This window comes from Engystomops pustulosus, chromosome 3, assembly GCF_040894005.1.
Source record: "Engystomops pustulosus chromosome 3, aEngPut4.maternal, whole genome shotgun sequence".
Classification (NCBI taxonomy): domain Eukaryota; kingdom Metazoa; phylum Chordata; class Amphibia; order Anura; family Leptodactylidae; genus Engystomops; species Engystomops pustulosus.
The window spans coordinates 129,312,700-129,330,802 of NC_092413.1; the positions used below are offsets into that span (position 1 = coordinate 129,312,700).

The following is an 18,103-nucleotide window of genomic DNA, read 5'->3' on the forward strand; positions in this document are numbered from 1 at the left end:
CGGTAACACCCGCGATCGGTGCTAGCACCGATTGCGGGTGTTTTCACCTCGATCGCTTCAAAAAGATGGCGGCGCATGGGGAGCGGCGATCCATCGCCATGGTAGCCTCGGGTGTTCCGAATACCCGAGGCTACCTCATTTTAACCCATTCATTACAATGTGCTATCAGTACATTGTAATGAATTATGAGTAAAATCCCCATATACTGCCATATTGCAGTATGGCAGTATATGGTAGGATCGATCAGACAACCTAGGGTTAAAGTACCCTAGGGAGTCTGAAAAATAGTAAAAGTAAAAATAAAAAAAAGTTTAAGAAAAAATTATAATAAAAAAACTAAAACTAAAAATTCAAATCACCCCCCTTTCCCTAGAACTGATATAAATAAACAGTAAAAATCATAAACACATTAGGTTCCCCCCTACTCTTGGGAAACATGTGACCTTTTCAATGAATAACTCCCAACACTTGGGATTGGCTGTAGAGGAGCAGGGGGCGTCGCTAAGCCAAGTGATGGGTGTTTTCATATATTTGAAAAGGTCACATGGAGTAGCTGTTTCCCAAGGGTTGGGGGGAACTGCTCCTTTCCAGCCCCTCCCAATAGGCAACTGCCTAGTAACACAGCAGATGCTAATGAAAGGTACAATATAACATATCTTTTTTTCTGTAAAACCTATTTTTTATACAAAAACACTTTGGCAGTGTATGTACTATGCTCTGTGGGGACTGGGGGAGTGCTAAAAAAATGGGTCTCCTGGTAACAGGTTCCCTTTAAGTACAAGAGAAAAGAAACCTAAAAAAAAGTCTCCAATGTATACCATGGGCTGTATAAATGTAGAAAATGGCCTGTCTTCAATGTATAAAGAATTGCTGAGCATAAATTATCATTGACAGCTGTTGTCCATTTCAGTTATATTAAAGGTAAATCCTGGTTTAACAGTGGAGGAAATCATCCAACATCTGCAATGCAGAATCTAAGCCTTTTTATTGTAGCTCTGTCCATTGCTGCCATATTCCTTGCCCTCATTATCCTCAAACTTACTGGGAAAATGTATGGAGGATCCAACCACCAGAGACAGTCAGAGTAAGCCCATTAGATTTATTTTACTTTCCATTTTAAGTGTGCAATGGTCGCACATGCCATGCATACTCATTAAGTGTAAACTATTTTGTTATAGAGTTAATGTGGAAAGCCTCAGTCTACACAGTCCTGGAAAAATTAACCCATACCCCGGGGGCAGTCTGAACAGTTCTAGCAAAACTATCGACCACAGAGGAGCAAAAGCACCTCAACACACACATCTTAGTGTGCAGAGGTAAAAGCATCTAGAGGATAGGCCCTTTGCCAGAAGTTTCCTCCACTGCACACTGCAATAGCTTAGCCGCCATAACTAATATTTGCATCCATTCTACGATTCATGTAGTGCAATAATCACTTGCCAATAATGCATCCCGCATGCATGCTACCAGAAAAGCTTCTTTCCAGGAATCCTTCAGCTTACCATATTTGCCAGTCTTTCTTCTGACTGCTTTCCATGAAGATGTCCTCTTCTTTATCATCTGCTTCTATATTGCAGATCATCAGTCTCCATTATACCAGAAAATATGAAGAGCAGACAATGAAGAGAAATTTAGTTTCCAACATTTGCAGTGCAGTAAACGGTAAGCACTGATTATTTTCTGTTTAATTCCATCTTTCTGTTCATTTCCCAAATGTGGGATAATAATAGGATTTTATTTGTCAAATTGTATCAACAGAAACAAAGGCTAATTATTCATTGTCAGACAGGAAAACATGCAGATTATAGTTTGCCAGGTCCTAACTTTTGGGATCACAATATTTCTTGTTCCCTAGAAAATAACACCAGCTGCGTTTGTTCATGTGTTTTGCAGGTGTGCATATTAATAAGGGGGCATCTTATGTTAGTAAGCAGCATATCAGCTCAATTAATTATTTTTCGGCAAAAGTCAGCAAAAGTTTGCACAACCGCCCAATGAATATAACATTTGTCTCATAATTATACCTAACTATTTATAGGGAACTGGTCACCATCAATTTAACCAATTCCCTCTTACAAAATAACAAACTTACCTATACAAATTTAATTCAAAAGTCATATGCAAAAAAAAGAGTCACTCTTCATTTACTAAGGGCCCGATACGCATTTTCCCGACGTGTTAACCGAATATTTCTGATTTGCGCCGATTTTCCCCGTATTGCCCTGGGTTTTTGGTGCACGCGATCGGATTGTGGCGCATCGGCGCCGGCATGCATGCAACGGAAATCAGGGGCGTGGCCGAACGAAAACACGACGGATTCGGAAAAACTGCCGCATTTATTAAAAAAAAAGTGTCTTACCTTCACTCAGCCTGGCTCGGTGTACTCCAGTGCGTTCCGATGCTCTTCAGCGCAGCAGCGGCATCTGGTGGACGTCGGAGGAACTGCCTTAGTGAATCGCCGAAAGACCCGAATCCACCACAGAGAACGCGCCGCTGGATCGCGAATGGGCCGGGTAGGTAAATCTGCCCCATTGAGTTACACTGAGATAAGTTCTAATGGTAAACTTTGTTATATACTGAATTGCAGGAAATCTAGCATCAAAATCACTTATGATAAGCCAGGGTCGCCTACTCATAGGTCCAAGCACTATGACTGTGGTATTCTTCTTATATTAGTATAGTCCGTGATCTCCTTCCTTGTAAAATCAACTTTTAAAATTTGGCTAATGAGCCACAAGGGTTCTGTGGGTCACAAGTCGGTAAGGGGTTAAACACAGAAGAAAGGTAGAGGAAAAAGGAGTCAAAGACATATTTCTTCAATTAAGTATATTGCAGAGTTTACAATTATCATCTGCACTATTGATTTATAAAATTTTGTCGAAAGTTCAGTTTTAATCACAGCTTTAGAATCTCAATGCTGTAGAACTTGAAAACAGAATGTTACCCCATTACCAACGTGTGACATATTAGTACATTACACGTACAGTCCTGAAAACGGTATCATTGAAAACGTCATCTCGCAAAAGATGACCCTACACACAGCTCCATACACTAAAGTATGAAAAAGTTATTAGTGCCAGAAGATGGCAAAATGAAGATTTTCTTTTTCTGTACAGGTTTTAATTTTTCTAAATGGATGAAAACATTATATAAAAACCACGGGCACTCTCATTCCAGTGACTGTCTGTCTGGGGCACTCTCATTCCAGTGACTGTCTGTCTGGGGCACTCTCATTCCAGAGACTGTCTGTCTCGGGCTGAGCCCTCTCCATGCAAGTTGGGTGTATGCTGCTTATTGCAGCAAACACCCACCGGTAAAACCTGCAATCGGTGTGTTAACCCGTTAATTTTTCTAAGTGAATGAAACATTATATAAAAACCACGGGCACTCTCATTCCAGCGACTGTTGGCCTCGGGCACTCTCACTCCAGCGACTGTCTGCCTCGGGCACTCTCATTCCAGTGACTGTCTGCCTCGGGCACTCTCATTCCAGTGACTGACTGCCTCGGGCACTCTCATTCCAGTGACTGACTGCCCCGGGCACTCTCATTCCAGTGACTGTTGATCTTGGGGACTCTCATTCCAGTGACTGTCTCTGTCTCCAACTGTCACTTTGTCTATGTAGAGATTTATCAGAAGTATCTGTCCTGCCCCCACTTCACGTACCCCCGGGGTCTATGCGGAGCTCGACAGGCAGTTAAACGCCTTCCTACAGTTCAACAAATGAGACTGGTTCAAAGTCCGTAGCTTTATTAAACTGATGTAGGATTAGGGTGAAACTGAAGAAAAACAGGAATGTACAATCTATTAGAATAGTACAATAATATAACAGGAGCATGTTACATACATTACATTAGCATATAACAGGAAACAAGCTGATACATAAACAGTCTGGAACCAAACATGGCCGACCATGAGGTTGGGCCTATCTGTGCAATTACAGTGCACTTACAAATCTATAGATTACACTTCATATAACAAAGTTTATACAGAGTGGTCCTATAACTGCTAGTAGCTACAGATTCTTATAGACAGTCTCCTTACCAACTATACTACAACAAGGGGTAAGATGGATGAATATAGGTCTTCTCTCTGTGTAGACATGAAAGGAACTGCCCTTCTCCTACCCACAATCCTTTGTATCTGCTAGTGGGTGGGGAAAACAGAATGTAAGTAGTTATTAATAGAGATGAGCGAACATGCTCGTCCGAGCTTGATGCTCGGTCGAGCATTAGGGTACTCGAGACGGCTCGTTGCTCGGACGAGTATTTCCCCTGCTCGAGATCGAGCATTTAATTAAAAAAACACAGTGAAGAACAATGAAGAATAGAATAAAAACAGTGAACACAGGATCATTTAAGATAAAAACACAGTGCAGAACACAGTGCAGAATAGATTACAGATGTTCGGCACATCTGCTTACTTGTCGGGAGATACGCGCGGAACGGCGCGAACAAAATAGCATGTGAAGAACAATATATATGTGTGTAAAGAACACATTGCAGATGTTTCCATACATCTGCAATGTCTTCTTCACACATATATATTGTTCTTCACATGCTATTTTGTACGCGCCGTTCCGCGCGTATCTCCCGACAAGTAAGCAGATGTGCCGAACATCTGTAATCTATTCTGCACTGTGTTCTGCACTGTGTTTTTATCTTAAATGATCCTGTGTTCACTGTGTTCACTGTGTTCACTGTTTTTATTCTATTCTTCACTGTTCTTTACATCTGCTAACTTGTCGGGAGATAATATACGCGCGGAACAGTGAAGAATAGATCGCAGATGTTTGCAAATTATCAGAAGACATTCTTTTTCAATTAAATAACACATTTTATTCCCGAACCATGGTCCCTTTGAAAAATGCTCGGGTCTCCCATTGACTTCAATGGGGCTCGTTACTCGAAACGAGCACTCGAGCATCTGGAAATGTTCGGCTCGAGTAACGAGCACCCGAGCATTTTAGTGCTCGCTCATCTCTAGTTATTAACTTTGGCCATTAGATGGCGCTTGCAAACAAACCTCTGTTACATAATGGACAAGATTCTGAACATCATTTAACCTGCATAACATTTGCCAGTAGGCAGCACACCCCCCGTCTGGCGTCAATCGATGCCACCATAAGAGTCCTCAGATGACAGCAATAAGATTAGTTCAGTTACTGGTCTGAAGAACATTTTGGTTTCATTCTGATCATGGACCTTGACTTCAACTTTGCGGACGTTCCCATCCTCCCCTTGGAAACTTTTAGTAACAAGAGCTAAAGGCCACGCGTTTCTGTGTGACTGGCAGTCTTTCATCAGCACAACATCACCGACTTTGAGGTTGGGTTTGGTTTTCTGCCATTTATTTCTTGGTTGTAATGTGGAGATGTATTGCTTTTTCCACTTATCCCAAAAGGTATTGCCCTTCTCCTACCCACAATCCTTTATATCTGCTAGTGGGTGGGGAAAACAGAATGTAAGTAGTTATTAACTTTGGCCATTAGATGGCGCCTGCAAACAAACCTCTGTTACATAATGGACAAATTATGAACATCATTTAACCTGCATAACATTTGCCAGTAGACAGCACAGTATCTAAGGGCAAAACTGCTCTAGTTGGCCATGGAAACCAATCAGAGCTCAAGTTTCATTTCCCCACAGCTGTTTATAAAATTACAAATCTCTGATTGGTTTCCATGGGCAACTGGTATAGTTTTACCTCAGACACTTCTAATAACTCCCCTCCTATATCTGTCTCTATCGATCTTACCTCACACGTAAGTGTCTTATACTCACTGACCTGTGGCAGAGCAGTAACCAATCACGGCTCAGCTTCCACAGGAGCAGCATATGGTGGGTAATAAATGGATTTTGGAAAGCGAGAGCGACTGTGCAAAATTTGGTGACAGTAAAAACAACGGTGCAGATTCCTTTAGCAGACATACACACATACATACATACATGAAGAGCTACAGAAAGATCTGAATGTGCAAACCCATTTAGGGTTTGCTCAACATCATTTAGACAAGTCTGTGAAATATTGGTAGAGTATAGTCAGCTCACATGAGAGCAATTTTGAACAACAAAGAAAAATGATCCCAAACATACAATCTATGAAACACACAGTTGGTTTCAAGGAAAGAATAAAAGCTTCTAGAATGGCCCAGCCAATCACTTGACCTGCATTCAACAGAAATTGTGTGGAAGGAACTAAAGCTCAAAATTTATAGAGAAAGCACAAGAAACTTAGAATTTTTGCACATAATCTATGGCTTAATTTATTTGCCAACGAGGATTGGGTGGGCTGTTACAGCATGTGGTGTGAATTTCATGTCACTGGCTCATCTAGAAATATATTTATTGAAAAAATTGGTGACATGTTTGATAATTATTCCACCTGTGGTATGTATGTATATATTTATCCTGTATTTCAGTTGCATGGGGGAGGGGAAGGCTGTAAACACAAAAAAACTTATGCTAACCTTCCAGTTGTCCCATGCCACAGCCCGTCAGACAAACAGAGCCAGAGCAGTCAAGGTTGGCACAGGGCAACTGGAGTAAAGGAGAAGGTAAGCATAAGGTTTTTTTGTTTTTTACAGTCGGCCCCTTGACCCCTTTCCCCCATCCAGAGCCAGATATATATTTTTAAATTTCAGAATAGGTTCTATATCCATAAATAGACAAGGATAAACCACCAAGACTGGTGGAGTTCACTGCTTGCTTGCTAACCTTAGGCTTTCCTTTGCTGTAAAACTTAGAATTTCCCATTCAAATCTCTAAAGCAATCTATAGTGTGCTTTGTCCTGACATATTGTTCCACCTTTGGCTTCTCATTAATCAATGAACATTGTTAAATCCCTTAAAAACCTGGAAACAATTTCACTCTATGTGTTCTACAGAGAGATAGGACCTACTTCACAAATAACAATTATTGGATAGAAACACAAAACCTAAAAATACAAGGACACTTGTATACAAATACAAAGTATACAAATAATGATGCTAATATCAATGCCCCTTTATCCCAGCCATATTTAAAAAGACTAGAATATTATGAATCTCCATACAACATACCAGGATGTCTGAGGGGGATATTATATACACATATATATATATACACACATACATACATACATACTCACCGGCCACTTTATTAGGTACACCTGTCCAACTGCTCGTTAACACTTAATTTCTAATCAGCAAATCACATGGCGGCAACGCAGTGCATTTAGTCATGTAGACATGGTCAAGACAATCTCCTGCAGTTCAAATCGAGCATCAGTATGGGGAAGAAAGGTGATTTGAGTGCCTTTGAACGTGGCATGGTTGTTGGTGCCAGAAGGGCTGGTCTGAGTATTTCAGAAACTGCTGATCTACTGGGATTTTCACGCACAACCATCTCTAGGGTTTACAGAGAATGGTCCGAAAAAGAAAAAACATCCAGTGAGCATCAGTTCTGTGGGCGGAAATGCCTTGTTGATGCCAGAGGTCAGAGGAGAATGGGAAGACTGGTTCAAGCTGATAGAAAGGCAAATCGCCAACCATTACAACCAAGGTAGGCAGAATAGCATCTTTGAGGCAGATGGGCTACAGCAGCAGAAGACCACACCGGGTGCCACTCCTTTCAGCTAAGAACAGGAAACTGAGGCTGCAATTTGCACAAGCTCATCGAAATTGGACAGTAGAAGATTGGAAAAACGTTGCCTGGTCTGATGAGTCTCGATTTCTGCTGCGACATTCGGATGGTAGGGTCAGAATTTGGCGTCAACAACATGAAAGCATGGATCCATCCTGTCTTGTATCAACGGTTCAGGCTGGTGGTGGTGGTGTCATGGTGTGGGGAATATTTTCTTGGCACTCTTTGGGCCCCTTGGTACCAATTGAGCATCGTTGCTCAATAAACATGGTCAGCAACAATACTCAGGTAGGCTGTGGCAGCCTACCTGAGTATTGTTGCTGACCATGTCCATCCCTTTATGACCACAATGTACCCAACATCTGATGGCTACTTTCAGCAGGATAATGCGCTATGTCATAAAGCTGGAATCATCTCAGACTGGTTACTTGAACGTGACAATGAGTTCACTGTACTCAAATGGCCTCCACAGTCACCAGATCTCAATCCAATAGAGCATCTTTGGGATGTGGTGGAACGGGAGATTCGCATCATGGATGTGCAGCCGACAAATCTGCGGCAACTGTGTGATGCCATCATGTCAATATGGACCAAAATCTCTGAGGAATGCTTCCAGCACCTTGTTGAATCTATGCCACGAAGAATTGAGGCAGTTCTGAAGGCAAAAGGGGGTCCAACCCGTTACTAGCATGGTGTACCTAATAAAGTGGCCGGTGAGTGTATATATTGCACATTAATTACCTTGAAGGGAACCTGTCGCCACATTTTTCACAAATACAGTTAGTGGCAGATTCCTATAGAGCCCTAGTAACTGACACCCTTGTTTTAGCTTTAAATTTTCAGTTTCCTATATATTCAACTTTTTAATTTTACCTGGTATCCAAGCATGTCTATAGAGAGTTGAGGTGGGCATGGCCTCTTCCAAAAGCTCCTCGCCTTGCCTTTTCTTCATGCAGCAGTAATGTCATGTGATCAGGGTGACATCATCACAGGTCCTTTAGCCTTCTACCATTAGCAAACTGTACACCAAGGTAATACAAATGAAATCACAGCAAATCATATCACATTAAATCATACATTTTTAAGTGGTCAGATATGTGCATGGGGTACAGTTTGCTAATGTTAAGAGGCTAGAGGAACAGTGATGATGTCACCCTGGTCACATGACATTCGGCCACACCACATGCTTCCTCCATAGACACTGGATATTCCTTGACTTGTACTTGAGCCACTGAATTCCTCAAGACATATGATCCTACACAAAGATCTTGGAATAGTCTTCTGGACATATGATTTCTCTGTCCCATATCACCCGCAAGTTGTGAAGCTACATAGTATTCATGCTAGGAGTAACATGGGTGCAAGTAAACATCTTTGTAAAAGTCTTAAAACTAAGATAATGAGAAAAAGGGAGTAAGGCAATCTACACATGAATGGTCACAGAATACTGCCATATTTTTTGTTGATGGCGTGCCATTATTATTTTATTACTACTGGATGGATGTAAATCAGTTGTTTACCACCCTGAAACATGCGTTCTCCAATATAGATCATATCAGTCAATTTGCTGCTTCCATTATAGAAACAAAAATGGGTTGGCTGCTACATGTTCCACATGAATGTTTTGTACCTTTACAATTTCCTATGAATGAAGATAGAGAAATGCATTTCAGGTTATATTGCTATCGTTATTTCGACACATTTGTAAGTTATGCTAAAATAAGCTATTAACTATACTACTCACATAACTGAAATGGACAAATAGTAAAAGAGAACAATGAAAAATATTTAGCAGAAATATTCACTACATTAAAAGGGGTTAAAGGTAGTGATAAGCAAACTCAAAGTTCAAAATTTGGGTCTGTACCGAATCAGGTGGGTTCATCACCCACAACTCCCAAAGCCAAACATATGCCAATGTTTGTGCTTCAGGTAATATCCAGGAGAAAGTGCAAAGCTTAGTAACCTCAGCCATGTCCATTTTTAGGGCACTGTGAAGAACTGCATTAAACTACCAAAAGACTGCTATAGTGTATAACCAGATTTATTCCCCTTACCGCCTAGGCCACTTTTCACCTTCCTAGCACAGCCCATTTTTTTCAAATTTGACATATCAAAATGATTTTGAAATTGTTTTTTGAGACACTTTGTACTTCATGTTAGTTGAAAAATTTTGGTGATATGTTTCGTGTTTATGAAAAAACAGATACTTGGTGTAAATTTGGAAATATTATCGATTTTATAAATTCAAAATGTTCTACTTTTTCAACACAAAGTCATAACACCAAAAAGACTTTGAAACAAGTTTGATACCCAATTTCTCCCAAATATAACAATCCCCCATATGTGGTGGTAAACTGCTGTTTGGGAACACGCCAGGGCATTGAAGGGAAGCCGTGCCATTCAGAGCAGATTTGCATTGACACTTTTTATTGGCTATACAATAAAGAATTACACACTTTTCTTTTTTAATATATATTCGAAAGGTTTTTAAACTCAAACCAGTTGTGAACTAGCCATGAGGTGAGATTAAAAAATTGCATCAGGGGTTGCGTTTCAGATCAGAGTCTGATCAGGGTGCGATCAGGGTTTGGTCAGTGAAAAACGCACATTTTGCATCAGAGTGCAATTAGTTTTCAGTCAGATTTTGTTCAGTGTCTCAGTTTTTCAGATAATGCGCGTGAAATGGACTCAGGACTGTGGTCTATCTTTTCTATGGCAATTAATGCGTGAAAAACGCATTGCACTTGCATGTGTCTCAGAGTGCGATGCGTTTGATGCATCTCCATAGACTTGTATGTGTGCGTGAAAAAGAATGCAATTCTGAAAAAAACCATTAATTACAATGGGTCAGAGTGCAATGCAAGTTCTGCGCGTCAAAAGCACGCGCAGAAAACGTGCGTGAAAAAAACGCAAGTGTGAAAGGGGCCTTAGAAAGCAGAACCTCACACTCAAATGTCAGCATTGCTGTGATACATTGCATGGAGGAACCATTTGTTAAAAAAAAAAAAAAAACTTGTTATTGTTATAACTACTGGATGGGGTGCAGTTATATATCTTTCCTCAGGAAGCAGAGATTTTAGGTTCCCCTTGCCTCAAATCCAGCTTTCTGACAACAAATCGGCCCATATTTATTAATGCCCCTGCGTCGGACTTTAAAGCTGCACTATAACCAACACGACACAAAATTCTGCGTTCAGTTGGACAGTGCCACATTTAATCATCAGTGTCCGACAGAATTGTGTTGCACGCTCTACGTTAAAGGTGCACCAAAAAAAAAAAAAAGAGGTGCAGGGGGTGCCAGATTCATGAAGAATCTGGTGCACCCTGCACACTCCACAGATTTTCATACATGTGGGCCATTGAGTGTTTAGTGCCCTTAAAACTAATCTCCTAGACTCCTTTTAGTTGAGCGTTTGTAATACAAAACAATTCATGATATTCCACTTTTAGCACAATATGCATTGAACTTTATATAAAATTGGAGGTACACTTTAACCGCACATGGCACTGCATCAACTATCCATTTAGTATCATTATCAACACCCAGCACTGACATGGCAGCTGCCCAGTAATGACCGTCATAACACTGTAATTTGCTCTGCATGCTTGCAAACTGTTATTATCCCAGAATTTATTACGCTCATGTCAGAAACAAAAGAAACACCACATGGCACAGGATCATGATACCACAAATCAAAATGTAATCTATAAGGATGAAAGAATAATACTGTCACTGCTCAGCCAAAACCCAGGAGATATGAAAATAGACAGATTCATCAAAAGATAATGGGATACAAAAATATAAGGTCTGTGTATTCATTTTAAAACTTACCTCTGCCTTATACTATCAAATATGCCTCTCATATAAAGAGGGAAATATGTTTGTAGGAGAAATTCTTTATTATAGATGGAGTGTTCTGCCTCTTACAGATGAGGGAATGAATAAGACAATGAAAATTGTGTGTCCAGCAAAAAGTCCCACTTGGTTGTTTAAAAAAAATGACAGCAGTGACGACACACGTTCGGGGTCTCTTTATCATAACTTGTTACCACTTTTTACTGGGATGTTAGACAAGGTTATTGTTTTGTGCTCCTGGTCATTGTCTAATTATTTGTATAGCTCAGTTTAATGTGGATGAGATATTTGGTATTATTTCTTTTAGAACATGTTCCTTACATACAGTGGGGCACATTTACTTACCCGTCCTGTTGCATCCGCTCATCCGGAACGTCCGACGAGGATTCGGAGCTACCGCGATTCACTTACAGTGTGTGCCCAATTTCTTATGCATACGAGACTGAGGGGCTCCAGGCACCATTAACTCCTATGGAGCCTGTAGCCCCTCAGGCTCAATTACATAATTTAAAAGGCTTTTTAAAAAAACAGAGCATAAGAAGCAAAAAGAAGAGCAGATCCTGCCAGAGAGTGTGCATACCAGTATGTCAGTGTGCTTAGTTACCAATCCTTCATCCTGGTGGTAGATGTCCTTTAACACCTTAAATTACAATAAATATTTCTAGAGTAAGGCTGGATTCACACAGCTACGGCACAGCGGGCACACGGCGACGCGCGGGGAGAGGAGGAGGTGATGAGCGCTGCTCACCCCCTCTCCATAGGAATACATGGCGCACGGCGCCATATACCATGAAAAGATAGGACATGTGCGACGCCGTACCGCTCCTGTAGGGCGCCGTGTGCCCATTGCCGTCTATGGGGAATGTATATAGGCCGTATATACGTCCCCCCATGTGGCAGTGTGAATGTAGCCTAAGATTGTAACGCTATATCAAAATAAGTTAGAGTTATACAGGATAATAAGGCTAAGTAATAACGGTATATTTCATAGAGATTTATTTTGTAGGATTTGGTATGGGAAAACAATACAAATGGTGCTACTACCCACCATATGCCTGCATGGTGTTGTGTTCTTGCTAGTTATTTGGTCTTTAAGCATAGTCCATTAACATCAGTTAAATGAAAATCTATATTTGATTACCAGAATCTACAAATGTAAAAACAGCTTTGTAATATATGATTGGAATACAAGATCTTTTCACAGTTTTAACATTTTATTTCAATGCACTACGGGGGAGAGTGAAACATATTTGTTGTAGATAAAAAGGCAAGCTTGCTGATGATAATGATGTTATGGTGACCTTGCTTTAGTCTTACCTTAGGCTAAATGTATACACCACAGAACAATGCTCATTAGGACATGGCAATAAGACTTCACTCATGTACTATATGGGGATGCATAACAAAACTAACAGATGCGGATCCATGTGCTCACTGCATCTTTATTTCCAAAATTGTCACAACTACATATTACAAGTATGCTAGATTCTACAGCTAGATTTTACAGCTAGATTTTACAGTTTTCCTACCTTCTCTCTATGAACAAAGTTCAGCTAGCTTCAAGATTATAATAATAATCTGACACTGTAATATCATATTCAGACAATATGATATAAAATAAAAAATAAAATATGTTGAATGTAAACACCATTCTGCAGTAGCATTGCAGCTCCGAACATTTGGTTTCTCTAATATACACAGCCTTAACCTCTACCTTGTACTATCCATTCTGCTCATATATAGAGATAACATGTCCCTGCTTCATATATCAATGCCAAAATAGAATTCCTAATCTCTCTGTCACTCAGAAGGTGCATTCACCGGTAATGCAGCCTAAAGCATCCTTTGTTGTCTTAGTCAACTAGATAGCAGGGACTGCAGGAGGAAGCAGACTGACAATCTTATGGCTTCACCGACTCTTATGACAGTAATTGGACACAGAGATGCAGTTGACTAATTTGTAGCTACAGCACAATCGATTATTGCCCAGACCACTTAACAAGCTGTCGACGAGGAAAGTGAATATTCTGTATTATATCAAGCCACATCTAATATACAATTTATTTTGTCATTAATGTAGTGTTTATTTATGAGTGGGAAGAATAAAAATGTATTGTTCATTTTCAATGAAGGAACCACAAAAGTTAATATTTGCTTTATAGAAAGCAGTGGGTTAAGGATTGCTTCTGCTTACTTGGCTCAAACCCACAAATATATGAGGGTTTGATGGGTCCGTTATTAGAAATATGCTCTGTTGTGTCACCATTGATCAACTTGTTACAAAGCTTTCTCTGAGGACGATATTGGGGACCTTTATATTCAGCACATGATCTACGAATACAAAGCTGAATATTAGGAAAGTCAAAATGCATTTGCATAGTGTAAGCAGCACATACCATTTATTGTATGTAGCACCTATTCTATGGATAGGTCTTCAATATGAGATTGGACAATGTTTAACACTTTAGACTCTGCCTAGTTCCCTTTTAGGTCTGAATCAGTACCAAGAACATAGCGGGAAAAACAGTCATCAAATGTTATAGGTCACTAATATCATAAGCTGGTTTGCTCATTTGTTGCCTGATCAACATCGACGTGTCGGGGAAAAAACACTCCAGAATACCACTTATGACAGAATATGACTCCATTGTCTTTATTAATTCTTACAGCTCAGTCTAACCAGTCATTTTCTATCTATTGCCATTCCTAACAGTTTTTGTCTCTATGTTCCATTTGTTCTCAGATACAAGCTTTTGAAATAAAAGCCTGAAAAGCATGTCTGTGCCGTGATGAAAAGAAATGACGCAAACAGAAGACCTGCTCACATTTTCAAGTGTAGAATAAATCCTTTAGAATTGAGTGTTCTATGTCTAATAATTAGATAACAGATGTGTGAAGTGTATAATGAATGTGCACTCCTACTTGAGTGACATTGTGAGCCTGCTATAACATTTGCGGATCAGAAATTTATATTAAAAGAAAAAAAAACAACTGAAAAATATTATTCTGTCCTTTGTGTAATGGTGTGTTGAAGAAAATGTATCCTAACCGTTTAACAAACTTGTAGCCTTCAGTTTCCAGTGGCTCTCATCTGGTGTCTCTGCCTGTGGATTTGCAGTGCACTTTGAGCTTTAATCCAACTAGCCAGTTAGACAGCATTCAGCAAATTGGGGAAAAAAAAGAGGGGGCATGGAAGTACTTTGCTTTCATGAGATTTTTTGAAATAATTTTCTTGTACTACCTTTACAACAATTTATTTCCATTGGACTGACGTATCTAAAAATCAAAATGAAGCAACTTTGTGCAACCACAATTTCTATGCAGATTTATGCATCCCCACAGTAACAAACTACAAAATGCATAGTCTGGTAAGGTAATCAAGAACTCTTTTCTCTATCTTATATCATTTGCTAGCACATGAGTTGGAAAGCACAGAGGACAAATGACAGTGTGTACAAATTTCAGATTAGACTACTTAGTAGACACTGCAGGAACTGTAGACCCAAAAAGAAGCACATTTTCAAAATTCATCATTTTACATGCATTTAAGCAAAAAGAAAAAAATACTGGTGGTAGATTAAAAAAACCATAGTATTCATCTACATTCAATGGGGGATTTTTCACATTCTTTTCTAATTTTTTGTGCTTTTTGGGCATATTGGAGCCTTTTTGCATCTAAAACCTCCCACTCCTCCGCTATACAAAGTTTACAGCAACCAAATTTTATAGTATTGCGTCCGATTTATCTTTGGTATCCAGATGTTGATATTTAAAAACACAAGCAAATATTTGCACAAGAGTTGCAAAAAAACCCAAAGAAAGAAATTCTACTCCAAATCATCAGACTCCTTAGCCAGATTTAACACCATATAGGATATATCAAAAAAAGCCCCTCAAAAAGTAAGATATTTAGATTTTCGAGGGGTGTTACATTACATGCAATATTTGTTACTTCAGTGTGTTGTGTTTTTAACTCCATTCATTGTCACAAACATCACTATTTGAAGAAATAAACAAACAAGTTGTCAAATCGAATGAAATGTCTGAATGTAGAATTGTAGTGTCATAGATATAATCTCTTGTAAATGTCACACACAGTTAATAATGAAAACTAGCATGAAAGCTTTATTATGAGTTGTTTGTCCTTCATGGACGGCTCAGTCCCCATAATTTGTATATTCCTGTCTTTGGAAGCCTCTTAGCAGCTGCTATAAAGGGAAACAATTTTCAGCTTCTTCAAAGGTAGTACAAAATTCTTTCGTATCTTGCTCTGCTACAAGTGTTAAGAAGCTGAAGGCAGCCTTCTTCACCATTTTAATGATTTCTGAAGTATTTCTATGCTATAGTCCTTTGGTCTGAAGCAATTAGACATAGCCACACTGATTTGTCACTTGGGCGCTCAATTTTAACGTGCTAATATTTCTTACCCAACAATGTGAAAAAACTAAAGAGAAAAAGAATCTGATTGTACATAAGTAAATCCACACTTAACAATAGGAATCTCATGTATAGTCAGGAAATGTTGTTACCTGTCCATTACCTTTCCACCAGGGTCCTTTTAAACCCTTCTGAATTCTCTTGCTCCATTCCCTTCTATTTTGCTGCTCCACCTAAGTCCAATGTTACTAATAACCATGGTATTTCTCTATATATCTACATACTTTATTATATTCTTTCCCCTTCTGTAGTACTGGAAGTCTTTGTTCTATCAATATTTTTAAATGAACACTAAGCTTACATATATGATGAAAGTAAACAAAAGTTTTTGAAGCCCCTTTAGTATATGTGCAGGAATGTCTGTATTATCCTGGAAAAAAAAAAGAAGAGAGAATAAAAAAGTAAATTTTCTTCTTATCGGTTTTGGTATGGCTGATGGGGATCTAATTTGTGTTCTACAATGAAGGCAGAGAAGGAAGGTTAATACTCAACTTAACTGTCTACAGATAGGTACAGATCTGTGTTGAAGGCATTGTAGCAATTCCTCACGGTTTTCTAGATGCTTGCTGCTTGCTGTCCTGCTATTCAAAGCTTCATTGTTTATTTCCAGTGGACAGAAATCTCACTATATCCCACGACTCTGATAACTCTCTGTGTTATAACAAGCTGCACACCTGTGTGACCACAGTCAGATTTCTGTCCAATGGAAGTAAACAATGAAGCTTTCTATAGAACGACAGCAAGCAGAGTTCTAGAAAAGCGTGAGGAATTTATACAAAAAGTATATTGGAAAATATTATTTTTTTTATCATACAAACAACAACATTAATTTCCCAAAATGGGAATACCCCTTTAAGGTTGCAGTAAAATATTGGATACCTCAATGTTACTCTAACAGACCACATTATATTAAGCTGGATTTTTTGAGCAGAAGTAGAATTCATTACTTTACACATCAGGAACATTTGCAACATTATAGGAGAAAAAACAACAAACAATGGATACCCCTGTAGAGATGTGAAAATAACCTAGTGGCAACTAAGAGTTATACAGTAAAGACCTAATGATATGCTTCTTATTTTGATCATAATATGAAGCAAAAGTATTCAAAGGAAAGGGGCAGATTGTGTATATTAAAGCATCAAGAGTCTAATTTATGCCTCATCTGAGTAGGCTGTATCCTCCCAGCATTTTACCAGTTTGTCTAAATGTTGTTGAATAAACTCTAAATGTGCCTGAGCATGCTCTCTGTTCAGCAATGGAGTCTTGCATGGTGGTTGGGTGCATTACTAATTGTACTTTCTGTTGTTCTCCATGGGTGGTCCTTGACTCTTGGGCGCTCTCTAATACTTTTTGATTTAAATGCTTTTGGAAGAAGTTTAACTAGAGAAAATTTGTCTTGCATTAGTGGCACTTTCTATGATATAATTTGTGCTGATTTGTGCATTTGGAGTTACAAGGAACTCCATCAGATTCACTTGGATATGGTATGGTTTTATGGATAAGGTATGTTTTATTTACAAAATTATTAGCTGAAATAAATTCACCATCTTCAAGCAGATTCCCTAAACCTAGTGGTACTCTTGATGGCACTTATCTTTTACATAAAGTATGATATGCAAGTATGATTCTTTCCCCCAAAATAATGTTTACACTGTTTCCAAGGATGTTACCTTACCATCTTTATGCTCACAACAAGACATGGTCGCCTTATAGTGGTATTACAGATTAGCATCAGGAAAGGAACAATTGTCCCCAATAAATGTAAGGTTAAAAAAAACCCTGCTTGTTGGACACTTCCATGATAAAGAGGTATTGCAGTCTTATTTATGCATGACATATCCAAAGGATGTGCACCCATTCTCCCATTAACTCTATAGGATCACCAACAAATGTCAAGATTATACACTCAGCTAAATGGAGAGTGGCCGTGCACTGCACTCTCTCCATTGAGCCCAGCTGCCATAAGGAGGTCAGTATTACTCCTTTCCCGAGATATGTGCCAGTCCCACTTATTTATTAATGACATATTCTGTGAAGGTGTGAAGAATAGTTAAAATGGGAATACCTCTTTAATATGTTATTTTAAATCATTTAGGAAGGACAGAAAACATTTCAACGTACTGACTGCCTTTTGTTTTTAACGACACACAAGCTGAAAGGCTAATGTGGATATTATGTGATT

General features: G+C 39.1%; 1 protein-coding gene across 4 annotated transcripts in view; it reads left to right on the top strand.

The window, feature by feature from the left end:
* IMPG1 (interphotoreceptor matrix proteoglycan 1) overlaps positions 1 to 14,480 on the top strand; it is a 236,679-nt gene extending 222,199 nt beyond the window's left edge. For 2 of the 4 annotated variants that reach the window (XM_072142085.1, XM_072142084.1), the window contains exons 16-19: positions 911 to 1,084; positions 1,179 to 1,316; positions 1,578 to 1,662; positions 14,225 to 14,480. In XM_072142085.1, coding sequence (XP_071998186.1) covers positions 911 to 1,084; positions 1,179 to 1,316; positions 1,578 to 1,623 — 358 coding nt within the window. In that variant the 3' untranslated portion in view covers positions 1,624 to 1,662; positions 14,225 to 14,480. The remainder of the gene's footprint in view (positions 1 to 910; positions 1,085 to 1,178; positions 1,317 to 1,577; positions 1,663 to 14,224) is intronic. The other 2 variants (XM_072142086.1, XM_072142087.1) reach the window with 2 other exon arrangements.
* The last annotated feature ends 3,623 nt before the right edge of the window (positions 14,481 to 18,103 follow it).